The sequence below is a fragment of the Acomys russatus genome, chromosome 3, assembly GCF_903995435.1.
Source record: "Acomys russatus chromosome 3, mAcoRus1.1, whole genome shotgun sequence".
Lineage (NCBI taxonomy): Eukaryota > Metazoa > Chordata > Mammalia > Rodentia > Muridae > Acomys > Acomys russatus.
The window spans coordinates 85,580,125-85,607,704 of record NC_067139.1 but is presented as its reverse complement, the minus strand read 5'-3'; the positions used below and the strand labels follow the sequence as shown (position 1 = coordinate 85,607,704).

Genomic DNA, 27,580 nt, shown 5'->3' with positions numbered 1-27,580 from the left:
GTGCCTGGTGTGTTAGTGCCATTATATCTTAGGACTAGCACCTGAATCAGCCATGTGATCACATGAGTTCATTTCTTAACATTGTCCAGATTTCAGTCTAGTGAGAAGCATGAAAGGATGCTGATACATGCTGAGCTTAAGCCAGCCGTGCTGAGCTGGGCGTGGTGGTGGCAGTGTATGCCTGTAATCCCAGCACTCAGGAGGCAGAGGCAGGCAGATTGCTGTGAGTTCGAGGCCAGCCTGGTCTATAGAGTGAGTCCAGGACAGGCAGGGCTACACAGAGAAACCCTGTCTCGAAAAACTAAAACCAAAAAACGAAACAAAACAAAACAAAAACCCCAGCTTTGCTGTGATACATTAGCTTGTTTTATTGTACTCTGAGAACAACTGGAATGGTTCAGAGATACTTTATATTACCTTTCAAATTCATTATTATTTTCTCAAAGATCCTTTGGAAGAAAATTTAATAAAAAGAATAGTATGCTGTTTTAAGTTACTTTAAAATGTCAGGTAATTGCCTTGGAAAAGGACAGTAGCAAAAATAACATTGAACAGTATTAACACAGCATTTTAAAATTAATTAATTAATTATATATACAGTGGTCTGCCTGCATGTACACTTGCACACCAGAAGAGGGCATCAGATCTCATTATAGATGGTTGTGAGCCACCATGTGGTTGCTGGGAATTGAACTTAGGATCTCTGGAAGAGCAGTCAGTGCCCTTAACCTCTGAGCCATCTCTCCAGCCTTTTAACACAGCATTAAAATAAAACACTATTTTTGAGGTACAGTTGGCTACTTTTGTTGTTTGCCATATATGACTAGAAAGCAATGTTTAAAATGGGCTTTTAGCATTAAAAACTGACACAGCACTATATACTTAGTATACAAAATTTTTTATAAATAGAAAAATTGAAAAATTAAACAAATTTGGAGGTCAGGGCATACTTACCCAGCTATGCTGAAAAAAAAAAACACTAATTATTTTATTTTATTATATATATATTTATTAATTTATTCATATTACATCTCAATTGTTATCCCATCCCTTGTATCCTCCCATTCCTCTTTCCCTCCCATTTTCCCCTTACTCCCCTCCCCTATGACTGTGACTGAGGGGGAACTCATCTCCCTGTATATGCTCATAGGGTATCAAGTCTCTTCTTGGTAGCCTGTTATCCTTCTGAGTGCCACCAGACCTCCCCATCCAGGCGATGTCGTCAGATATGGGGCACCAGAGTTTGTGTGAAAGTCAGTCCCCACTTTCCACTCAACTGTGGAGAATGTCCTGTCCATTGGCTAGATCTGGGTAGGGATTCGAAGTTTACTGCACATATTGTCCTTGGTTGGTGCCATAGTTTGAGCAGGACCCTTGAGCCCAGATCCTCCCGTCATAATGTTCTTGTAGGTTTCTAGGACCCTCTAGATCCTTCTATTTCCTCATTCTCCCATGCTTCTCTCACCTAGAGTCCCAATAGGATGTCCTCCCCTCTGTCCCAGTTTACTGGTAAGTGAAGACTTTCATGGGACATGCCCCTTGGGCTAGTATGCAGATATAAGTGAGTATATACCATTTGAGTCTTTCTGCTTCTGGGTTAACTCACTCATTATGATCATTTATACTTCAATCCATTTGTCCACAAATTTCGAGAATTCCTATTTTTTCTTTTCTTTTTTGGGATAGGCTTTTCTGTGCGGCTTTATTACATTTTAAACATTTTTACATTTGTGCAACAAGCCCTTTCACCTGCTGAGCCATCTTTTTTTTTTTTTGATTTTTTAAATTAATTTATTCTTGTTAAATCTCAATGGTTATCCCATCCCTTGTATCCTCCCATTCTTCCCTCCCTCCCATTTTCCCCTTATTCCCCTCCCCTATGACTGTTCCTGAGAGGGATTACCTCCCCCAGTATATGCTCATAGGGTATCAAGTCTTTTCTTGGTAACCTGTTATCCTTCCTCTGAGTGCCACCAGGTCTCCCCCTCCAGAGGACATGGTCAAATGTGAGACACCAGAGTACGTGAGAAAGTCATATCCCACTGTCCACTCAAATGTGGAGAATGTTCTGACCCTTGGCTAGATCTGGGTAGGGGTTTAAAGTTTACCGCCTGTATTGTCCTTGGCTGGTGCCTTAGTTTGAGCGGGACCCCTGGGCCCAAATCTGCCTATCATAATGTTCTACTTGTAGGTTTCTAGGACCCTCTGGATCCTTCTGCTTTGCTATTCTCCCATGCTTCTCTCATCTAGAGTCCCAATAGGATGTCCTCCCCTCTGTCCCAGTTTCTTGGTAAGTGAAGGTTTTGGTGGGACATGCCCCTTGGGCTAGTATGCAGATATAAGTGAGTATATACCATTTGAGTCTGCTTCTGGGTTAACTCACTCATTATGATCATTTCTAGCTCAATCCATTTATCCACAAATTTCTGGAATTCCTTGTTTTTAATAGCTGAGTAGTATTCCATAGTGTATATGTACCACAGTTTCTTTATCCATTCTTCTACTGAGGGACACTTAGGCTGTTTCCATGTTCTGGCTATTGTGAATAAGGCTGCTATGAACATGGTTGAGCAAATTTTCTTGTTGTGTGCTGGAGCATCGTCTAGGTATATTCCAATAGGTGGGTCTTGAGGAAGCCCTATTCCCATTTTTCTGAGGTAGCATCAGATAGATTTCCAAAGTGGCTGTACTAGTTTGCATTCCCACCAGCAATGAAGGAGTGTTCCTCTTTCCCCACATCTCGCCAGCATGTGGTGTCACTTGAATTTTTGATCTTAGCCATTCTGATGGGTGTAAGATGGAATCTCAGAGTTGTTTTGATTTGCATTTCCCTGATGACTAAGGAGGTTGTGCATTTCTTTTAAGTGTTTCTCAGCCATTTGATATTCCTCTGTTGAGAATTCTCTGTTTGGTTCCAAGCCCCATTTCTCAATTGGGTTATTTGGTTTGGTGGTGTTTAATTTCTTGAGTTCTTTATATATTTTGGATATTATACCTTTGTCAGATGTCGTGTTGGTGAAGATCTTTTCCCAGTCTGTAGGCTGTCGCTTTGTTCTCTTGACAGTGTCTCCTGCCTTACAGAAGCTTCTCAGCCTCATGAGGTCCCATTTATTAATGGTTGACATTAAGGCCTGGGCCGTTGGAGTTCTGTTCAGGAAGTTGTCTCCTGTGTCTATGTGTTCCAGGCTCTTCCCCACTTTTTCTTCTAAGTGACTTAGTGTCTCTGGTTTTATGTTGAGGTCTTTAATCCACTTGGATTTGAGTTTTGTGCAAGGTGACAAATATGAGTCCAGTTGCATGTTTTTACACATAGACCTCCAGTTAGACCAGCACCATTTGTTGAAGATGCTATCCTTTTTCCATTGAATGGATTTGGCTTCTTTGTCATAAATCAAGTGACCATAAGTGTGTGGATTCATATCTGGGTCTTCGATTCGATTCCACTGATCAACCAGCCTGTTGCTGTGCCAGTACCATGCTGTTGTAATTACTATTGCTTTATAGTACAGTTTGAGATCAGGTATGGAGATTCCTCCGGAGCACCTTTTATTGTACAAGATTGTTTTAGCTATTCTGGGTTTTTTGTTTTTCCATATGAAGTTCAGAAATCTGTGCAATTCCCTGAATTGTTCAATGGAGCCTCCAAACACGGTCCACACTGCTCGCCGCCATCTTGGATCCTCTCCTGTGCGGCCATATTTTTGTCTCCTGTTCTCTTTAGACAGTTCACCAACTGCTCCTCTCCTTGAAAGACTCTGAGCCATCTTGCTGGCCCTATTAGTGTCTGTTTTTCCCATTGCAAGGTAGATGCTGTGGTGTTCCACCACCAAGATTCGCAGTGGGCACCTAGTAGATGCTTGTTAATGAGGGTTAAGGAGAGTGAACTGGCTAACCTCTGAGGCCAGTGGATTGTAGGTAGATGCACTTGGATCAGTAATTTTCAGGCTGGCTCTGGCTTCCATTTTGATGACATTGATTTCATTTTAATTAAGTAATTATTTTGAGCACTGGGGATTATAACTCAACTTTTTTGTTTAGTTTTGCAACAGAGGTTCTCACTGCATTGCTCAGGCTGCTGTTGAGTCTTCCTGTACTCAGGGCATCCTGTATCTGTCCTCAGCCACCCAGTGCTAGGACAAAGCTGTGTGCCATGTGGGCACACAATGGATCGTATGCTGAGACTGCCCCATGACACTGTGGCCTGTGTGTTGTAGGAAGGACATTGCTGACTTTGAGCAACAGAAAGCACGAGAACTGGCTCGAATAGAAGAGTATAAAAAGGAGGAGATGAGGAAACTACAAAAGGAGCGCAAGGTCTTTGAGAAGTACACAGCGGCTGCAAGAGCGTTCCCAGATAAGAGGGAGCGGGAGGAAACACAGGTACCTGGCTCTGCCCTGCCCAGGGTGAATAAAGATGGTGATCTCGGGAGAACCCCATGAGAGGTGCTTGATATGTCAGGAAGAAAGTGTGATTCCAGCCCCTGGAAGGCTGAGGTAGAAAAGGCTGCAAGGTGAAACTGTCTCAAGAAGGGGGAGGGTGGGGAGAGAAACGGGTGTCTGTTACACAACCTCTTTACCATCTGAGAGATAGTTTCCAGTCTGTTACTCATGACGGAGCTGCGGGGACCCTGGGGAACCGAGGAGCAAGGACTCGGATGCGCACCAGCCCAGTGTGCTGCTGTCGTTTTGAACGTATACTAAGTAGAGGTTTAGTTCCAAAATTTATAAAATGATAGGGCAAATATGATTCTGTTAATCTTAGAGGTGGACACAGGCACAATCAGAGGAAAGTAGAAGTTAAAAAGAATGAATGCATTTAAAAAATTACTGTATTTTTTACATGTATAGAGCAGCCTGCACGTATATATATGTGTGCATTACATATGTGAAGTGCCCCTGGAGATCAGAAAAAGGTGTCATCTCCTGGGACTAGAGTTATGGATGGTTGTGAGCCAACCGTGGGTGCTGGGAATCTAAACCAGATCTTCTGGAAGAGCAGCCAGTGCTCCTAACAGCTGAGCTGTCTGTCCACCTCCATGAACACTATTTATTAGCACTGTAAACCTGGGGGAAACCAGATGACTGTATCTCTACATAGACACATGCAAAGCTTTCTAAGGAAACTCATTTGGGTAAGTACAAAAACAAGAGTAGATATATTAGACTTTACGTTAAAAGCCTCAGCTTATCAACAGCACAGTTTGACACACTGTCTGCTACTTCCTGCATAAAGTGTGAGCTCACCTTCTGTTTTCCATTCTTTTCAGACGAGCACTGTGGCTTCCACCTTTGTGTTCTTCTTTCCCATGTTGCAAAGCACCTTAGGGTGATGTCATTATCCGCACATCTCAGCGTTGGTTAGCACATGCCACATATTGCTTATGGTTTTATTTATTAATTTTTTTTATTTAAGTAATTTATTCAGATTGCATCCCGATTGTTATCCCCTCACTTGTATCTTCCCATTCCCCCTCCCTCCCTCCTTTACCCTACTCCCCTCCCCTAGTCCTGTGACAGAAGGGGACCTCCTCCCCCACCATATGATCACAGCCTATCAGGTCTCATCCTGGTAGCCTGCTTACCCTTCCTCTAAATGCCACCAGGCCTCCCCACCAAGGGGAAGTGGTCAAAAAGGAGGCACCAGAATTCATATCAGGGTCAGCCCCAACTCTCCACACAACTGTGGAGAATGTACTAACCATTGGCTAGATCTCAATAGGGGTTCTAGGTTTACTGCATGCATTGTCCTTGGTTGGTACAGTAGATTGTGCAGGCCCCCCAGGGTCCAGATTGGCCAGCCTTGATGGTCTTCTTGTAGGGTTCCAGAACCCTCTGGGTCCTTCTATCTCCCCATTTTCCCATACCTCTCTCACCTGGAGTCTCAATATGAAGTCCCAGCATCTGTCCCAATGCCCCACTGAGTGAAGTCACTCAGAGGATATCTGTGTTGGCTAGTATCCAATTATAAGTGATTATATGCCATGTGTATCTTTCTGGGTCTGGGTTAACTCAGGATGATCATTTCTAGTTCCATCCATTTCCCTGCAAATTTCAAGATTTCCTTGTTTTTAATAGCTGAGTAATATTCCATAGTGTAAACGTACCACAGTTTCTTTATCCATTCTTCTACTGAGGGACATCTAGGTTGTTTCCAGTTTCTGGTTATTACAAATAAGGTTGCTATGAACATAGTTGAGCAAATGTCCTTGTTGTGTGATTGTGTATCTTTCGGGTATATTCTAAGCTGGGTCTTTAGGTAGCCCTATTCCCAATATTCTGAGAAAGTACCAGATTGAGTTCCAAAGTGGTTGTACAAGTTTGCACTCCCATCAGTAATGAATGAGTGTTCCCGTTTCTCCACAGCCTCGCCAGCATGTGCTGTCACTTGAGTTTTGATCTGAGCCATTCTGATGGGTGTAAGATGGAATCTCAGAGTCATTTTGATTTACATTTCTCTGATGACTAAAGACGTTGAACATTTCTTTGTTTCTCAGCCGTTTGATATTCCTCTGTTGGGAATTCTCTGTTTGGCTCTGAACCCCACTTCTTAATTGGGTTATTGGGTTTGGTGGTGTTTAATTTCTTGAGTTCTTTATATATTTTAGATATTAGCCCTTTGTCAGATGTAGGGTTGGTGAAGATCTTTTCCCCATTTGTAGCCTGTGACTTGGTTCTGTTGACAGTGTCTTCTGCCTTACAGAAGCTTCTCAGCCATCATGAGGTTTCATTTATTCATTGTTGACTGTAGAGGCTGGGCTATTGGTGTTCTGTTCAGGAAGTTGTCTCCTGTGCCAATGAGTTCAAGGCTTTCCCCAACTTTTTCTTCTAACAGATTTAGTGTGTATGGTTTTATGTTGAGGTCTTTAATCCACTTGGACTTGAGTTTTATGCATGGTGATAAATATGGATCTACTTGCATTTTTATACATGTAGACATCCAGTTAGACCAGCACCATTTTTTGAAGATGCTATCCTTATTCCATTGAATAGATTTGGCTTCTTTGTCAAAAATTAATTGTCCAGAGGTGTGTGGATTTATTTCTGGGTCTTTGATTTGATTCCATTGATTAACCAGCCTATTGCTATGCCAGTACCATGCTGTTTTAATTACTGTTGCTCTACTGCTTGAGATTAGGTATGGAGATTCCTTTGGAGGATCTGTTATTGCACAGGATTATTTTAGCTATTCTGGGTTTTTTGTTTTTTCATATGAAGCTGAGAATTGATCTTTCAAGGTCTTTAAAACATTGTGTATGTATTTTGATTGGGATTGCATTGAATCTGTAAAATGCTTTTGGTAAGATGGGCAATTTTACTATGTTAGTTGTTCTAACCCACGAACAAGGGAGATCTTTCCATCTTCCGATACCATCTTCAATTTCCTTCTTCAGAGACTTCAAGTTTTTTTTTCATATGTCTTTCACTTGCTTGGTTAGAGTTACACCTAGATACTTTATTTTACTTGTGGCTATTGTAAAGGATGTAGTTTCCCTAATTTCTTTCTCAGCACCCTTGTCATTTGTATATAGGAAGGCTACTGGCTTTTTTGAGTTGATTTTTTTTTTTTTAATCCAGCCACTTTGCTGAAGGTGTTTATCAGCTGTAGGAGTTCTCTGGTGGAATTTTGGGGGTCACTAATGTACACTATCATATCATCTGTGAATAGGGGTAATTTGGCTTCCTTTCTGATGTGGATCCCCTTGATCTCCTTTTGTTGTCTTATTGCTCTAGCTAGAACTTCAAGAACTATATTGAAGAGATATGGAGAGAGTGGACATTCTTGTCTAGTCCCTGATTTTAGTGAAATTTTCTTGAGTTTCTCTCCATTTAATTTGATGTTGGCTATTGGCTTCCTGTATTTAGCCTTTATTGTTTAGGTATGTGCCTTGAATCCCTGATCTCTCCAAGACTTTAAACATGTATGGGTGCTGGATTTTGTCAAATGCGTTTTTGGCATCTAAGGAGTTTGTTTATATGCTGGATTACATTGATATATTTTTGCATATTGAACCAACCCTGCATGCCTGGGATGAAGCCTGCTTGGTAATGGTGAATGATATCGTTGATGTGTTCTTGGATTTGGTTTGCGAGCATTTTATTGAGTATTTTTGCATCAATGTTCATAAAAGAAATTTGTCTGAAATTCTCTTTCTTTGTTGGGTCTTTGTGAGGTTTAGGTATCAAGGTGACTGTGGCCTCATAAAATGAGGTTGGTGATGTTCCATCTATTTCTATTTTGTGGAATAGTCTGAAGAGTATCGGTATTAGCTCTTCTTTGAAGGTCTGGTAGAATTCTTCGCTGAAACCATCTGGCCCTGAGCTTGTGTTTGGTTGGGAGACTTTTGATGACTGCCTCTATTTCTGTAGGAGAAATAGGACTATTTAATTTGCTTATCTGATCTTGATTCAGTTTTGGCAAGTGGAACCGATCAAGAAAATTGTCCATTTCCTTTAGATTTTCAAATTTTGTGGCATATAGACTTTTGAAGTAGGACCTAATGATTCTTTGTATTTCTTCGGTGTCTGTTGTTATGTCTCCGTTTTCATTTCTGATTTTGTTGATTTGGATAGTATCTCTCCACCTTTTAGTTAGTTTGGCTAATGGTTTGTCTATCTTGTTGATTTTTTTCAAAGAACCAACTCTTGGTTTTGTGGATTCTTTGAATTGCTCTCTTTGTTTCTAATTTATTGATTTCAGCCCTCAGTTTGATTATTTCTAGCCATCTACTCCTCTTGGGTGCTTCTGCTTCTTTTTTTCCTAGGACTTCCATATGTGTCATTTAGTTGCCTATATGAGATGTTTCCAATCTTTATAAAGGCACTTAATGCTATGAACTTTCCTCTTAGCACTACTTTCAATGTGTCCCCTAAATTTGGGTATATTGTACCTTCATTTTCATTGAATTTTAGCAAGCCCCTAATTTCTTTATTTCTTCTCTGGCTCAGTTGTCACTGAGTAGAGAGTTGTTTAGTTTCCATTTGTTTTGTGACCTACTGTATGTTCAATTTTGGAGAATGTTCCATGAGGTGCTGAGAAGGTATAATCTTTTTTATTTGGGTAAAAAGTTCTGTAGAAATCTGTTAGATCCATTTGATTCATGACATCAGTGTCACTATTTCTCGGTTTAGCTTTTGTTTCATTGACCTATCGTTTGGTGAAATTGGGGTGTTGAAGTCTCTTACTATTAATGTGTAGGGATCGATGTGTGGCTTAAGCTTTATTAATGTTTCTTTTACAAATGTGAGTCCCCTTGTGTTGGGGGCATAGATGTTCAGAATTGTGATGTCATCTTGGTTGAATTTTCCTTTGATGAGTATGAAGTGTCCTTTCTCATCTGTTTTAATTTTGGTTGAAAGTATTTTATTAGATATTAGAATGGCTACACCACCTTGCTTCTTGTGTCCATTTGCTTGGAATACCTTTTTCCAGCCTTTTACTCCAAGGTAATGTTTATCATTGTGACTGAGATGTGTTTCTTGAATGCAGAAGAATGTTTGGTCTTGTTTATGCATCCATTTAGTTAGTCTGTGTCTTTTTATTGGAGAATTGAGACCATTGATGTTGAGCGATGTTAATGACCAGTGACCGTTAAGTCCCTTGATTTGATATTGGTTGCAGTAGAATGTTTGTGTGTTTGTCTGGTTATGTTTTGCTACAGTGAAGTTATCTATTCCCTGTGTTATCCTGGTTGCAATTTGTTGCTTTGGGTTGGAGTTTTTCTTCTAGTAACTTCTGCAGGGCTGGATTTGTGGATAGGTACGGTTTGAATTTGTTCTTGCCATGGAGTATTTTGTTTTCTCCATCTATGGTTATTGAAATTTTCACTGGGTATAGTAGTCTGGCCTGGCATCTGTGGTCTCTTAGGGTTTGCAGGGTCTCTGCCCAGGCCTTTCTGGCTTTTATGGTCTCTGCTGAGAAGTCAGCTGTAAGTCTGATAGGTTTGCCATTATATGTTACTTGGCCATTTTCCCTTGCCGCTTTTAATATTTTTCTTTGTTCTGTACATTTTGTGTTTGGTGTTCTGTAGGCCTCTTGTATGTTTATATGCATTTTTTCTTTAAATTATGGACATTTTCCTCTATGATTTTGTTGAAAATATTTTCTGGGCCTTGGAGCAGGGGGTATTCTCTTTCCTTAATTCCTATTATCCTTAGTTTCATCTTTTTACGCGGTCCTTGATTTCTTGGATGTTTTGTGTCCGGAATTTTTCAGATTCGACATTTTCTTTGATGGTTGCATCAAATTCTTCTGTTGTGTCTCCTGTACTCCAGGTTCCTTCCTCCATCTCTTGGATTCTGTTAGCGACGCTTACCTTTGCAGTTCCTGTTTTCTTCTCCAGGTTCTCTCGTTCCTGACTTTTGCTGTCTGTGCTTTTATCATTGTTTCCATTTTTAACTTCAAATCTTGGACAGTTTTATTGATTTCCGTCATCTGATTGCATTTTCTTGAATTTCTTCCAGTGATTTCTTCATTTCCTCTCAATAGGCTTCTGTCATGGCCTCTCTAAGGTCCTCAAGCTGTTTAGTTGCATCTTCTTTTATTTGTTTTTCAGATTTTATTTCCTCCATTATCATCTTCATCATGAAGGATTTGAGGTCACTTTCCTGTGCTTCAGTTGTGTTTGAGTTCCCAGGGTTGACTCTTTGGGATAACTGGGTTCTAGAGACGCCATAATGTTTTGGCTTTTGTTGTTTGTGTTTTTACCCTGGCCTTTGGTCATCTTGTTGTTTCTGATGTTGGGAGGTAGTTTCTGGTGTCCTTCACTGGTCGTTGAGAGCAGTTTGTTGGTGAGACTCCTCATCTGTGTGGATCAGGCAAGTGACCTGGTTTCAGCTCTGGGGGACTTTGCTCCACACCCTGGGCTCCCCACTGGGCCAGCAGAGGCTGGTGCTGGTGTTTTGCAGCACAGGGTTCAGTCCGAGATAGTGTAGATACTATCTGCCTTTGGCTGGGCTTTGGAGACCCTAACCTCAGCCGCTGGGCCCTGGGTCCTCGGTTCAGTCTGCCAGGGAGTGTGGATACCGCCCCCTTGCTTGTGGTAGTGGCTCAGGCCGTGGTGCTTCAGTTCAGTCTACCAGAGTGTGCGGATACCTCCGGCTGGATTGTGGTGGTTGACTAGGCTTCTGCCCATTGCTGCTCAGGTCGTGGTGCCTCAGCTCAGTCTGCCGGAGAGGAGAGTGTGGATACCACGCAGTAGCCTGAGAAGGAGTCCACAGCCACCTGGTCCCTCTGTGGACTGGCAGGGTGACCTGAAGTCAGATCTATCCCAGATCCACAGTCTAGGCTCTTACCCGCCTCCCCGCCCCAGCTAGCCGACACTGACGTTGGTGCTCTGTAACCCACAGTTCAGTCAGAGATAGTGCACAGGTACGGGCTGATAGGCTGTGCTGGGCTTTGGAGACCCTACCTGTAGCCACAGAACCGCCAGGCTTTCTGTGGACTAGCAGGGTGGTCTGAGGTCAGATCCACCTGTTCTCCTGGGTTCTCCCCTGGGCCAGCAGATCCAGATGCTGGCCCTTTCCAGCCCACAGTTCAGTCCCAGATACAGAGTCTGAGATACAGGGTTCAGCTGCAGCTCACAGGTGGGTATGCAGCCAGTCTCTGGGGACTGGGCACCCGCCCTCTGTGGACTAGTTGGATGGCCTGAGGCCAGACCCACCTGTGCTCTGCACTGTGTGGACCCCTCTCACCTAGGGCTCTCCAGGTCTTGTGATCTGTAGCTCCCAGCCCGGTCCCTAGGTTCCATCCTGCTGATCAGACACCGTGTGTGGTAGACGCCGCCATCTTGGATCCCCCTACTCTTTTTTTGTTTTGTTTTTGTTTTTGTTTTTCGAGACAGGGTTTCTCTGGGTAGCCTTGGCTGTCCTGGATTCACTTTGTAGACCAGGCTGGCTTTGAACTATATTCATTTTTAAGACAGGGTTTCACCACATAGCCCACATAGCTTTGAGAGCCCGACTGCCACATCCTGAGCCGTTGGGATCACAGTGCACACCACTGTACTTAGTCCTCTAGGTATTTGTTCTATTAGCTTAAGTAGGGGAAAGTACTGTTTCATGAGTTTATTATATGTAGCAGACTAGGTCTTGATACGCTACTAAAAATCCTCTCCTAAAAGGAGATATAGAGTGTAGACGTGCTTTTTAGTTGTTGGCCACCCAGCTTCTTTTTCATGCACTCTATAAACATTTCTTTCCTTTGAAAAAGGTAAGGTAATATATATTTCCATTATAAATGTATAAAAAGATGAACAAAATCTTTATCTCACACTTGCTTTGACCACTTCAATTTACCTTTCTCTACTGTTTTTCCTCATTAAAATTTTTTTTATTACATTAGTGTGTGTGTGTGTGTGTGTGTGTGTGTGTGTGTGTGTGTGTGTGTGTGTGTGTGTATGCGCGCGCGCATGCACATGCGTGCATGCCAGAAAGCATGTGGAGTCCATCGGACAACTTGCAGGACTTCTTTCCACCATGTGGAACTTTGGTCATCTTAATTGCTCCCAAAGTATGTTTTTGATGCTTTTCAAGTGTAGGTGGTTATAGTTGTATAGAATTAACTGTTCTAGTTGGTGTCTGGTTTTCTTTATTTTTTTTTCGAAACAGGGTTTCTCCAGGTAGCCTTGGCTGTCCTGGACTTGCTTTGTAGACCAGGCTAGCCTCAAACTCACAGAGATCTGCCTTCCTCTGCGTCTTGAGAGCTGGGATGACAGGCATGCACCACCACGCCTGGTTCTGTGTCTGTTTTGTACCAGTTCCTGATCACATGGTGGGTATATGAAATCAGGTACTATGGCACCTCCAGCATGGCTCTTGGGTCTAGGATTTTTTTTGGCAGGGGGTGGGAAGGTGGGGGGAGTGTCTTTGTACTTTCATATGCATTTTAAAGTTTTTTTTTCTATCTGTGAATAGTGTTGTTGGGGACTGCACTGAATTTGAACGTAGCTTTTGATAGTCCAGACAGTTTACAATATATTCTGGTGATGCATGCGTGTAGGAAATCATCTTATTCCTCAGTATTTTATTCTTTTGTTTGTTTGTTTTAGTGTTTTAGTTTTCACTATGGAGGCTTTCACCTCACTGGGTAGACTCAGTCCTAAGAATTTGATATATGGGTAGGTACTTGTAAGCTGCCCAGTGTTGATTCTGGGTACTGAAGTTTGGTTCTCTGGAAGAATAGCAAGCATTCAAAATCACTGAACAGGATTCCAAGATGGCACCGACCATTAAGCCACGTATCTGATCTACTCCATGGAGACCAGAGACATAAGAGGAGCAACAGATTGCTGGACTTTGAGAACTGTAGGTGAGTGGGGCCCCAAAGGCCGCAGACCAAACAGGGGGCCTACCCCCCTGGGTCAAGCAACATCCCGGAGGTGCTAAACACACTCCTCAAACTCTGAGACGGAATCCACATGCAAACTGCAGCCTGTATATAAAGCACAGACTCGCTGTTTGGGGAGGGGTTTTTCCAGAGTCCCCAGCCAGAGGAGTCTCAGCGAAGAGGGTGAATCTGCCCTAGGATCCCTCCTTTCACACCACTCCAAACTGCAGAGGTCACCCGCCTAGGCCGACTGAAAATACAGGCGGCGGGACCCAACAGAGACAGTTATAGTGGGACTACAGCTCGCTGGCCATCCGGGGCCAAACTTAACACCAATCACAGCGGACTGAGCCTGCAAACAGCGGCAGTGAGAAATCAGCTTGAACTGCTTCCACAGACCCATCGGGAGACGTGGGTCTTGCCTAGAGCTATAGCTGAACTTATTAGCCTTGCGGGAAGACCTGGATCTGCAGGCTTCCGCCAGAGCTCTGCAACCCTTTTGTCCCTACCCAGCCGCAAGGCACTGGTCCTACGCTCTGCTCCCCGCTCCCTGAACGAGAGAGCCCAGCTGGAGATCCTGGCCCGAGCAAGGCAGGCACTCTCACATTATCGGGAGACGAGACGTGGATGGGTTGTGTTTGCAGTGTCTAATTGCTGACCCAGAGTGTGAGGGGACACACATACCCCAGCGGAAAGATTTGGTTCTGCAAGCGGACACCAGAGCTCTGCAGAGCCAGTCTTACTAACTGCCCAGCCACAAGGCCCTGGCCCTGCGCTCCCTGCTCGCCGAATGAGAGAGACCAGCTGAGCTGGCCCTGCGCTCCCTGCTTCCCAACGAGTGAGCCCAGTGGGAGATCCTGGCCTGAGCAAGGCAGGCAATCTCACATTATCGGGAGACGAGACGTGGATGGGTCGTGTTTGCAGTGTCTAATTGCTGAGCCAGAGTGTGAGAGGACCCACATACCCCGGCGGAAAGATTTGGCTCCGCGAGCGGCCGCCAGAGCTCTGCAGAGCCAGTCTTACTAACTGCCCAGCCGCAAGGCCCTGGCACTGCACTCCCTGCTCCCTGAATGAGAGAGTCCAGTGGAGATGCTGGCCCAAGCAAGGCAGGAACTCTCACTTTATTGGGAGACGAAAAGAGGGTCTTGCTTGCAGTGCCTAATTGCTGACCAAGAGCGACCTTGGTTCCTCCAGGCATATAGTACTGGAAGAGGTTGGGCACTGCTACAGGGTATAGAGGCAGAGCTAAAAGACAGCTACATTCCCAGAAGATCTGATCTACCTGGGGTCTTGACTACAAATCCACAGGAAGGACAGGCAGCTGGGATCAACCTACTCAGCCAGAACGTTTGTGTGCGGACCTTATTCTAGGTCCCAAAACTGCTGATCTGAATTACAGCAGCAAAGTCCAAACAGATATCTACTTTGGCTGGCTCAGCCTGGAGCCCAGGGGGCAGACGAAAATCACCAGGAGTGAAACCGGATCACCTGCCTGTTCCACAAAAATACGCCCTGATCCTCACAGGCAAGAGCACCTGACCTATAATCAGTCATCAATTAACCACTCTCAACCAGCGAAGATCACTACAAAATACCTTCCAACCCCAGAGCCATCAAAATGACAAGAGGACAGCGTAAGAATCCTATCAAAAACCAAAACAGTTTGGCATCTCCGGATCCCAACATTCCCAATGAAAACAACCTAGAGAACCTAACAGCAATGGATAGGCAAGAAAATGACCTCAAGTCCTTAGTAAAGAAGATGATAATGGAAGAAACAAATAAAATCTGTAAACAAATGCAGGAGGAGGCAAACAAGAGGGCTGAAGAGTTAAAAGAGTCATATAAAGAGGCACTTGAAGAATTTCAGAAAAATATAAATAACCAGATGAAGGAAATCATTAAAACAGTCCAAGACATGAAGATAAAAATGGAAGCTATGATGCAGGAACACAGAGAAGAAAAACGTGATCAAGAGTCTGCAAAGAGGAAAGCAAGCATCTCAGAGGTGGCCTTATCTAACAGATTGTAAGAAATGGAAGAACGAATATCAGGACTTGAAGATACAATCGCAGAACTGGAAACAACCATTCAGGGAAATGCTAAATCTGAAAAGTTCCTAACATAGACCATTCAAGAACTAAAAGACCACATGAAAAGACGAAACTTGCGAATAATAGGGATACAGGAGAAACTGGACAGCCGACCCCACAGCCCAAAACACATCTTTAATCAAATAGTGGAGGAAATTTTTCCCAATTTTAAGAAAGAGATGCATACGAGCATACAAGAGGCCTATAGAACACCAAATAGAATAGACCTGAAAAGAAAATCTTCCCGCCACATAATAATAACACAAAATATACAGAACAAGGAAAAAATATTGAAAGCGGCAAGAGAAAAAGGCCGAGTAACATACGAAGGCAAACCTATCAGAATTACACCTGACTTCTCAGCAGAGACTATGAAAGCCAGAAGGGCCTGGACAGAGGTGCTGCAAACCCTAAGAGAACACAGATACCAGGTAAGACTACTATATCCAGCAAAATTATCAATAACCATTGACGGAGAAGACAAGTTATTTCATGACAAAAACAAGTTCAAACAGTACCTAGCCACAAATCCAGCTTAACAGAAGCTATTAGAAGGAAAACTCCACCCCACCTGGTCAAACTACAACCAAAACTACATAGGAAATAGGTAAATATACCATTGCAAAATCACAACCTCACAAAATCTCAACTGTTACAAATACCAAAAATGAAGGGACTTACCAATCACTGGTCATTAATATCTCTCAACGTCAATGGTCTCAACTCTCCAATAAAAAGACACAGACTAACGGAATGGATGCATAAACATGACCCAACATTCTTCTGCATTCAAGAAACACACCTCAACCACAAGGACAGACATTGCCTCAGAGTAAAAGGTTGGGGAAAAATATTCCGAGCAAATGGTCACAAGAAGCAAGCTGGGGTAGCCATTCTAATATCTAATAAAATAGACTTTCAACCAAAATTAATCAAACGAGATGAGGATGGTCACTTCGTACTGGTCAAAGGTAAAGTCAACCAAGAAGACATCACAATTTTGAACATCTATGCTCCGAATACAAGGGCTCCCACATTTGTAAAAGAGTTATTAACAAAGCTTGCCCCACTCATTGATACCCACACATTAATAGTGGGAGACTTCAACACCCCTCTTTCACTCAAGGATAGGTCTTTGAATCAAAAAATAAGCCAGGAAATAACCTCATTAACCAATGTCATGAATCAAATGGATCTAACAGATATCTACAGAACTTTCCACCCAAATGCAAAGGATTATACCTTTTTCTCAGCACCCCATGGAACGTTCTCTAAAATTGATCACATAGTTGGTCATGAAGCAAACCTCAATAGATACAAGAAGATTGAAATAATACCTTGTATCTTATCAGATCACCATGGTCTAAGGCTGGACTTCAACAACAACAGAAATAACAAAAAGCATACTAACACGTGGAAACTAAACAACTTTCTACTTAATGACACATGGGTCACGGAAGAAATAAGGGAAGAAATAAAAGACTTCCTGAAATTCAATGAAAATGAAGGAAGAACATACCCAAATTTGTGGGACACATTGAAAGCAGTGCTAAGAGGAAAATTCATAGCACTAAGCGCCTTCAAAACGAAAAAGGAATCATCCCACATAAACAACCTAACAACACATCTGGAAGCTCTAGAAAAAAAAGAAGCAGAAACACCCAAGAGGAGTAGACGCCTAGAAATAATCAAACTCAGGGCTGAAATTAATAAATTAGAAACAAAGAGAACAATCCAAAGAATCAACAAAACCAAGAGCTGGTTCTTTGAGAAAATTAACAAGATAGACAAACCGTTAGCCAATCTAACTAAAAGACAGAGAAACACTATCCAAATTAACAAAATCAGAAATGAAAAGGGAGACATAACAACAGACACCGAAGAAATACAAAGAATCGTAAGAACCTACTTTAAAGGCATTTATGCCACAAAATTCAAAAATTTAACGGAAATGGACAAATTTCTCGACCGATTTCATTTGCCGAAATTGAACCAAGTCCAGATAAACAAATTAAATAGCCCTATTTCACCCATAGAAATAGAAGCAACCATTGATAGTCTCCCAACCAAAAAAAGCCCAGAGCCAGAGGGTTTCAGTGCAGAATTCTACCAGACCTTCAAAGAGGAGCTAATACCGATACTATTCAAGCTATTCCAAAAGATAGAAATGGACGGAATATTACCAAATTCCTTCTGTGAGGCCACAGTCACATTGATACCTAAACCTCACAAAGATCCAACAAAAAAAGAGAATTTCAGACCAATTTCTCTTATGAACATTGATGCAAAAATACTCAACAAAATTCTTGCAAAGCGAATACAACAGCATATCAAAGACATCATTCACCATGACCAGGTAGGCTTCATTCCAGGCATGCAGGGATGCAGGGTTTAACATACGGAAGTCCATCAATGTAATCCACCATATAAACAAACTGAAAGAGAAAAACCACATGATCATCTCTTTAGATTCAGAAAAAGCATTTGACAAAATCCAACACCCATTTATGTTTAAAGTTCTGGAGAGATCGGGAATACAAGGCACTTATCTAAACATAATAAAGGCCATATACAGCAAACCAACAGCCAACATTAAATTAAATGGAGAGATACTCAAGGAAATTCCTCTAAAATCGGGAACCAGACAAGGCTGCCCCCTGTCCCCATATCTCTTCAATATAGTTCTTGAAGTTCTAGCCAGAGCAATAAGACAGCAAAAGGAGATCAAGAGGATCCAAATGGTAAAGGAAGAAGTCAAATTATCTTTATTTGCAGATGATATGATAGTGTATATAAGTGACCTTCAAAATTCCACCAGAGAACTCCTACAGCTGATAAATACCTTCAGCAAATTGGCAGGATACAAAATAAACTCAAAAAAGTCAGTAGCTTTCCTGTATACAAATGACAAACAGGCAGAGGAAGAAATTAGAAAAACTACTCCCTTCACGATAGCCACAAACAATATAAAATATCTAGGAGTAACTCTAACCAAGCAAGTGAAGGACTTATTCGAAAAAAACTTCAAACCTCTGAAGAAAGAGATTGAAGATGACATGAGAAGGTGGAGGGATTTACCTTGTTCGTGGATCGGGAGAATCAACATAGTAAAAATGGCCATCCTACCAAAAGCAATTTACAGATTCAATGCAATTCCTATCAAAATACCTACAAAATATTTTGAAGATATTGAAAGATCAATTCTCAAATTCATATGGAGAAATAAAAAACCCAGAATAGCAAAAACAATCCTATACAACAAAAGATCCTCTGGAGGAATCTCCATACCTGATCTCAAGCTGTACTACAGAGCAACAGTAATTAAAACAGCATGGTACTGGCAAAGCAATAGACTGGTGGATCAATGGAATCGAATCGAAGACCCGGAGATGAATCCACACACATTTGCTCACTTGATTTTTGACAAAGAAGCCAAATCTATTCAATGGAAAAAGGATAGCATCTTCAACAAATGGTGCTGGTCTAACTGGATGTCTACATGTAGAAAAATGCAATTAGACCCTTATTTGTCACCATGCACAAAACTCAAGTCCAAGTGGATTAAAGACCTCAACTTAAAACCAGAGACATTAATTCAGTTAGAGGAAAAAGTGGGGAAGAGCCTGGGACACATAGGCACAGGAGACAACAACACCAACAATCCAGGCCTTAATGTCATCAATTAATAAATGGGACCTCATGAGGCTGAGAAGCTTCTGTAAGGCAGGAGACACTGTCAAGAGAACAAAGCAACAGCCTACAGACTGGGAAAAGATCTTCACCAACCCTTCATCTGACAAAGGTTTAATATCCAAAATATGTAAAGAACTCAAGAAATTAAACACCACAAAACTAAACAACCCAATTGCGAAATGGGGCTTGGAACTTAACAGAGAATTCTCAACAGAGGAATATCAAATGGCCGAGAAACACTTAAAGAAATGCTTGTCCTCGTTAGTCATCAGAGAAATGCAAATCAAAACGACAGTGAGATTCCATCTTACACCCATCAGAATGGCTAAGATCAAAAACTCAAATGACACCATATGTTGGCGAGGATGTGGAGAAAGAGGAACACTCCTTCATTGCTGGTGGGAATGCAAAGTAGTACAACCACTTTGGAAAGCTATCTGGCGCTTTCTCAGAAAAATGGGAATAGGGCTTCCTCAAGACCCAGTCATCCCACTCCTTGGAATATACCCAGAAAATGCCCTACCACACAACAGGGACATATGCTCAACCATGTTCATAGCTGCTCTATACATAATAGCCAGAACATGGAAACAGCCTAAGTGTCCCTCAGTAGAAGAATGGACTAAGAAACTGTGGTATATTTACACGATGGAATACTACTCAGCTATTAAAAACGAGGAATTCCTGATATTTGTGGACAAATGGATTGATCTAGAAATTATCATAATGAGTGAGTTCACCCAGAAGCAAAAAGAGACAAACTGTATATACTCACTTATATCAAAACACTAGTCCAAGGGATACGTACCATGAAAATCTTTACTTACCAAGAAAGTGGGAGAGGATATCCGATTGAGACTTTAGGCCAGAGTAGCATGGAAGAAAGAGGAAATAGTAGGACCCACAGGGTCCTGGAAACCTACAAGAAGAACTTTATGACAGGCAGATCTGGATCCTGGGGTCCTCCTCAATCTAAGGCACCAGGAAGGAGAATATAGGCAGTAAGCTTCGAACCCCTACCAAGACCCAGCCGACGAACATGATTCTCTCCACTGTTGAGTGGAGAGTGAGATCTGACTCTCACATGAACTCTGGTGCCCCTTTTCTGACCATGTCCTCCAGATGGGGAGACCTGGCGGCACTCAGAGGAAAGATAGCTAGTTACCAAGAAGAGACTTGATATTCTGAGAGCATATATAGGGGGAGGAGGTCTCCCTCAATCACAGACATAGGGGAGGGGAGAAGGGGAGAAATGGGAGGGAGGGAAGAATGGGAGGAAACAGGGGAAGGGCTAACAATCAAGATGTAATATGAATAAATTAATAAAAAAAGAATTTGATATATGTATATTTTAAAGCTGTTATAACTGAGGTTGTCATTCTGAATTCTGTCATGTTTGCATTAGTGAATGTGATTTAATATATTAGCTAATTAGTGATTTTTGTATATTGACTGTATCTGCTGAAAGCATCAGAGCTGAGGGTGTAGAGACTTTGGAATTTTTAAGTATAGGTTTATGTCATCTACCCACAGGGACAATTGCATTTCTTCCTTATTTGTATCACTTTCATTTCTCTTGCCTTCTTGATCTAGCAGTCTGTTCCTAGTTTCTTCAGGGCTGTTATTATGAAGGGATACTAAACATTATCAATGGCTTTCTGTATCTACTCATTGGGACGACCATGTGATTTCTCTCCCTGATTCTGTTTATGTATTATATTGCATTTGCTAATTTGCATGTTTAACCATCTCTGTATTCCTGGAATGAAATCAGCCTGTTCATGTTGTATAGTTTTAATGTATTATTTAATTTGGTCTACATATACTTTGAGAATTTTTAAGGCTGAGGGTATAACTCAGCACTTGCCTACCGTGCTCAACTCCCAGGGTTCAACCCTTAGCACCGAGTATTCTGAAATCCTCAGGATGGGCATGAAAGTACAGACATGAGAATTTTGTTGTGTACTTGTATGGATTTTGGTATCATAGTAATACTGGTTTTACAGAATGAATTTTACAGTGTTCCTTGTCTTTTAATTTTATGAAGTAGTTAGAGGTACTAACACGAATTAGGCAGCCATGAGAGCTGTACCTCAGCCTTGTGAGGAGCCTGCTGCACTCATCTCCAGGGTACATGGGAAAACCTTTGATAGGAAGGCTGCTTGGACCTCTCCATGCTTTGCTGCTTGCCCTAGTGACCCCAGCTCAACTCAGTCACTGTGCTGTTGGGGCTTTTCTAGTTAGCATGATGACCCGCCAGTTACATTTGGTAGACTGTGTTGCGTGCTGGTCTCTTTGCTTTGTGGTAGTTCTCAAATCACGGGTAACATTCTGTCCTGACTTTAGTCCTGCTTTCTGTGTTACGTTTGCATTTTGTTCATAGACGTGTCTAGTTAGGAGTTTCTTCACTCACTTCATTCCATCTAGAACAGCTCATTTCTTCCTTCCTGGGGATTGAACCTAGAATCTCCATCCTAGGCAAGTAGTCTACCTTTGAGATACCCCCCCTTTCTTTCCTTCCTTCCTCCTTTCCTCCCTTCCTTTCCCCCTTCCCTCCCTCCCTCCCTTCCTGTTTGTTTGGTGTGTGGATTAAACCCAGGGCCCTGTACATTTTTAGCAAGCATCTACCATTGAGCCACATATCCCCTCCATTTTCTTAATGTTGGTTTCTTCTCATTATTATTATTTTTTCTTTTTTAAAGACTAGTCAAGTGCAGTAGTGAGAAGGGGTGGGTGTTGAACAAGAGATTTAATTTGGATCTGACTGACTGGGAGCAATCAGTTGAGTTAACATCCTTACCCATGGATTTCAGGGCCAGTCTTTGACTTTGGATTGAGCCTTCTCTTTAGCTCAAGTCTACTTCTGTCCAAGAATTCATGCCATTTTTTTCTTTACCTGTTTTAGTTAGTGGTTAGGTTAGGTTGCATTCCCTCACGCCATACTTGGTGCTGCCTCTGCTGTCTCCAGGCTTCTGATTCACAGGTGACAGAATAAGGTGAGCACTGAGCTAACCTCCATATCTGAGCTCCTGAAAAACCCAGTGCCATTTACTGACTAGACATCCTCTTCTGCTGTCTGTGGTGGGCTGGGATTTTGTTGTATTGATGTGTCTCTTCTCCCATTACATTGTTTTAATTCTCTAACCTTTTCTTTTTAACAGGCTTTGAAACAGCAAATAACAGATTTACAGGAAGACTTGAAAAGGAAGGAAACAAAATGGTCAAGTGCACAGGGTCGCCTCAGAAGCCAGATAGAAATGCTCGTCAAAGAGAATTCAGACCTCCGCGAGGAGATAAAAGTAATGGAAAGGTTCCGACTGGATGCCTGGAAGAGAGCGGCAGCTATGGAGAGCAGCCCTGAAGCCTGCCGCTATGGGACAGCAACAAAAAAGGCTCAGCCTGTGTCCGTGGTAGGTTTGGGGGAGCTGGTTTTGCCATATCAGGGTGATGGCTACTGTTTATAATCATAAAGGCAGGAAATGGGATGGCGGATCCAGAGGGTGGGAAGTTAGTGATACACAGCTCCAGGACGACTGACTGTCACAGACTGAAAGCTCAGGTGGGCCAGCTGATAATTGCACAAGGCAAAAGCAATGTACTTCCAGTGTAAACTCTAGTTATTCAGGGAGGGAAATCTGATGCTAGTTACTTACTACTTGTCTTAGTTTTTTGTTGCTCTGACAAAACACCGTGACCAAAGAAACTTATAAAAGAAAGCATTTAATGTGGGACTCATGGTCGTAGGGCTAAGAGTCCATGAGTACCATGGTGGCGAGCAAGGTGGCAGGCAGGCATGGTGCTTGAGGAGCGGGAAAGGGCTTCCGTTCTTATTCTCAAGCAAGAGGTAGACTCATTGGGAGTGGTATGGACCTTTGAAACCTCAAACCCTGTCCCCAGTGACATACCTCCTCTAATAAGGCCACACCTCCTAATGCTTCCCGAACAGTCTGCCGATTGGGGATCAAACATTCAAATATGTGAGCCTGTGGGGCAGTTCTCATTCAAACCACCATGGAGTGCACGTATGGTGAGGTAAGCATGACAGGCCTCCTAGCCATCATGTGGAGATGCTGCCCTGGAAGGGCAGGCTGGGGGTGACACTTGATGCTTTCAGAATTTGTGTTTCGTGAGGCACTGGTGAATAAGAGCTGGCTTAGTGATAGAGCAGGTGACGAAGGTGACTAGCCAGAGGGTATGGAGGGAGAAGGCTGTCATAGTGTCCTGAGCAAAGAGAAGAGCAGTTCCCTGAGATTGAGAGTAGCCTGCTGGACCTGCTGAGGTTATTCCCAAGCACAGTAAGACCCTTTTCCTCAGAGTGTTGATGGTGGGAAGAATGCAGTGAAGATATGGGCAGAGTATGCTATCCCTGCGGAGTTGGGGACAGTGGCTGAAGAGATTGGGGTGAGGGCTTTGTTACTTTAGATAGACGTGGCTCAGGGAAGAGGACACTGCTGCAGGAGGACGCAGTGAAGAGCTGGGCAGCATCCTAAAAGAGATGAGGGCTGGCCCTGGTGGGACCAGGCTGAGGCATAGTGGCAGCTTGTGGGATGTCCCCTAAAGCTCTGCCTTTCTTGGGGAAACAGGAGCACACTCATTTGACCTGAGAGTGGAAGCAAGAGGCAGAGGGTGGGTGTGGGGAGCTGGAAACCACAGGTCCTTGGGGGTGACTGGTCACACTAGAGCCCTCTGGAATGAGGGGATCTTGTTGAGAGGATTCCTCCATCAGATTGACCTCTAGGTAAGCTGGTGGGGGCATTAACTTGATGATTAATGTGGGAGGGCCCAGCCTACTGTATGCCTGGCTACTGCTGGGCAGGTGGTCCTGGCTTGTTTAAGCAAGCCATGAAGCTAGTAAGCAGTGTTCCTTCATGATCTCTGTGCCTTGCTTCTGTGACTTTTCTCAGAGATGGACGTTGATTGGGATGCCTTCCACCCCCAGCTTTGGTTGTGGTCTTCATCCCAACAATGGAAAGCAAACTAGGATGGCAGGACAGGCTGGTTTGTGGTTGCAGTGGTGGGGGGCTACGTGGGCGGGAGACCTCGCACCTGAGTCAGAACTGATTGCTCTTGTTTTGGGTTGTTGTTCAGCTCTTTTGGTGATGGGTTGGATTTTGGCAAAAGTGATGCTGTTACCCAGGGGAGGAGGATGTAGGTTTGCGGTGTGTAACAGTGACTGTGGTAAACCACGAGTGTGAGCCATATCAGAAGGCCAGGGTTACAGGTGCACAGGCCATAGCAAATGTGTGCATCAACAGGCTGTGTGCTCTAGGCTGATCTGGAAAGACAGGATACATTGCCCTACAAGAGACATCCATTCCTTCTCCACCACACTGTATCACAGAAGTTTCCGGTGGAGAAGAGGTAAAAGAGATGTGATGAGGCCCTGACTTGTTCTGCTCTGACTGCTGTGAAATCTCCATGCTTTGTGTGGCCAAAGCAGTTGAAAGGAGCTGTAGAAATCATGGCCGCTTAGCCTTTCAATACTTTGGCAGTTGGCGGGGCGTGGTGGTGCACAATTTTAATCCCAGCACTCGGAGGCAGAGGCAGGCAGATCTCTGAGTTCAAGGTCAGTTTGGTCTACAAAAGTGAGTCCAGGACAGCTAAGGCTACACAGAAAAACCCTGTTTCGAAAAACAAAAACAAAAACAAAAACAAAAAGCCCCAAAACAAAACAAAAATCCAAACCAAACCAAAAAAATTTAGCATTTTATGAAGCAACGCTAACTTTTTATCTTATTTTATTTTTTTGGTTTTTCGAGACAGAGTCTCTCTGTGTTAACCTTGGCTGTCCTGGTCTCGCTTTGTAGATCAGGCTGGCCTTGAACTCAGCGATCTGCCTACCTCTGCCTCCCAAGTGCTGGGATTAAAGGCGTGTGCCACCTCGCCCGGCTTTTGCAACCCTGACTTTTTAGAGAGATTCTTGGATATTTATTTGGCGGAATACCCCACAGTCTAGATCTTTGTAAACAGACTACTTTGGAATTGTGATTTGTGCATCTGTTTATTGAAGGTACTGTTAGAATTGATGGTGGCAAGTTCTGGGATTATCATAGCTGAGGGTGGACAGAGCCCAGATGGGTGGTGGGGCAGGTCAAGATACCAAAGACACTGTCACCAGGGAGGTGGGGAGAGCCTGACAGGCTGCTGGTAGGGACAGACTTTTGGGATGGGGGAGTGTCAGGCAGCTTCATTATCCAGTGGGGACATGTGGGCAGCTGGTGGAAGAGGTTGATTGACATGAAGGTCTGTTCTGTGTCTTGGGTTGAAGGACTTTGTGTGTGTGTGTGTGTGTGTGTGTGTGTGTGTGTGTGTGTTTGTGTTTCATTCCTAGATAGCCACTAATTTACCTGACCTAATGTAATTCAGAGTGCAGATGAACAGCTCTTAACTGAGTTAATTTTACTCAGTGTCATGAAGTGTAGACTAACAGTTATATTAAAAATTATCTCTCTTATTATAGAATTCATCAACTCAGTTCCAAAAGAGTCATGTTTCTTCGGGAGCCCAGGTAGAAAAATATAAGAAAAACTATTTGCCAGCACAAGGTAAGAGGCTGCATGGCTCTTTTATATGTCAGAACTTACTAGGTAATCTGAGCTGAGCATGGTGACACACGTGTTACCCTACCAGTCGGGAGGCTCACCATAGGTTCAAGGCCAGTCTGGGTTGCCAGGTGAGACGGGTTAGAAGGACGTGGATGGGGCAGAGGAGAGAGGGTTACAGTCATGGAATTAAACACTGGTGGTTTTGAAGCCTCTACATCACTAGCATATAAGCTACTGCCTTAGTTTCTGTTTCAAAAGAAGTAGGAGGGGCTGGGAGATGGCTCAGTGGCTAAGAGCACTGGCCACTCTTCCAGAGGACGTGGGTTCAGTTCCCAGCAACCACATGGCAGCTCACAACTGTCTGTAACTCCAAGATCTGACACCTTCACACAGACATACATGCAGGCAAAACACCAATGCATATAAAAATTATTTTTAAAAGGTCAATGCAAGAAAAACAAACAAATGAAAAACAAAACAACAAAACCAAATAAAAGAAGTCAGGGGACAAGCTGGTAAAGGAGAAAGGATCCATTTACAGTGTGGACAAATAGTAACAGTTATAATTTATAGACAAGGCCAAAAAATATGCACGGTGTTCATTTAGCTGTGAGAAGCGCTGTCAGAACTGAGTGCTCCTGTGGAGCTGCGCTGCAGCCTTTCCCTCCCACTTCATGAGGTTCCTGGAGAAACTTGAGCCCTTTGGGGGTTGCTTTAGGGTCTCTATGTCAGCCCTTACCCCTCAGATAACTCCTGAGAGCATCCCATGTTTATTTATTCTTTTAAACTACATGTGCCCATACAACTTATAAATCTGTAATTATCAAGAGTTTGCCATGTAGATACTGGGAACTAAACCCAAGTCCTTGCAAAAGCAGCCAGTGTTCCTAACTGCTAGGCCATCTCTCCGGCCTTAACAGATTCACTTGTATGAATTGGTGTGTGATGTTGGCAATACTGTGGGCATTCTTATTTGCATCTGGAATACGTACATGCGTTTCTCTAGGTACATAGCAAGGGTTAGAATAACTGGACAACTGGTAGAGGACCTTTAATGCCAATAGATTGTACCAAAATATTTCTAAAACATGCTAGTACACTCTTAAAGTTTATTACTTGTATTTATTGTGAGTCCAAACACATGGATTGAGAAAACAGCTATGGGAAAGTAGTTTCGCTCTTCCCATGTGAGTTGTCTAGATTGAACTCAAGGTCACTCCTAGCAGCCTGCATGTTTATCAACTGAACTACATCCCTAGCCCTGATATGAAAGCTGTACTTTCAATAGCTAGGAAAGTACTTGATTCCATACTTGCCCAGTACTCGGTGCCATCAGATTGTAGTTTTTGCCAGCCAGGTGAGTGTATCTGTCACTGCTATTTTAATGCACATTTCCTTGACCATTTAAATACAGTGAACACCACTGCCTTTGCTGATTAGCTACATGGGTCCCACCCTGGCCTATGTTACTGGGAACTGAAACCCATGTGTGCAAGGCAGGTGCTGTGCAGCTCAGCCATCTCCTCAGCCCTGAGTTTCTTTTTTTATTAAAGGAAAATAACTTAATGTCTTTAACCATTGTAACTTACCTATGTCACAAAAATCTTTTCTCAGCCTATTAGCCTATTGCTTTTCAACTTTTTTTTCCTTTTTTTAAGGATGAGGTCTCACATAGCTTAGGCTAGCTTTGAGGTTGGGGGGGGGGGATGCTAAAGCTGGCCTGTGTGTACTCATCTCTTTTGATGCACCCAATTTATTTTAATGTTGCTGGGCTGCTTTTTTCCCTGCATGTGGTGTTTTGTTTTGTTTTTAAAGTATGTGTATGGATGTTCCACCCACATGTATGTCTGAAACATATGTCTGCCTGGACCTGCTGAGGCCAGAAGAGGGCATTGAATTCCCCAGAACTGGGGTTGCAGAGTGTT

At 43.0% G+C, this 27,580-nt stretch overlaps 1 protein-coding gene across 1 annotated transcript in view; it reads left to right on the top strand.

The window, feature by feature from the left end:
- Cenpj (centromere protein J) overlaps positions 1–27,580 on the top strand; it is a 58,588-nt gene that overhangs the window by 23,645 nt on the left and 7,363 nt on the right. The window contains exons 9-11 of the mRNA XM_051143181.1: positions 4,215–4,380; positions 22,272–22,520; positions 25,571–25,655. Coding sequence (XP_050999138.1) covers positions 4,215–4,380; positions 22,272–22,520; positions 25,571–25,655 — 500 coding nt within the window. The remainder of the gene's footprint in view (positions 1–4,214; positions 4,381–22,271; positions 22,521–25,570; positions 25,656–27,580) is intronic.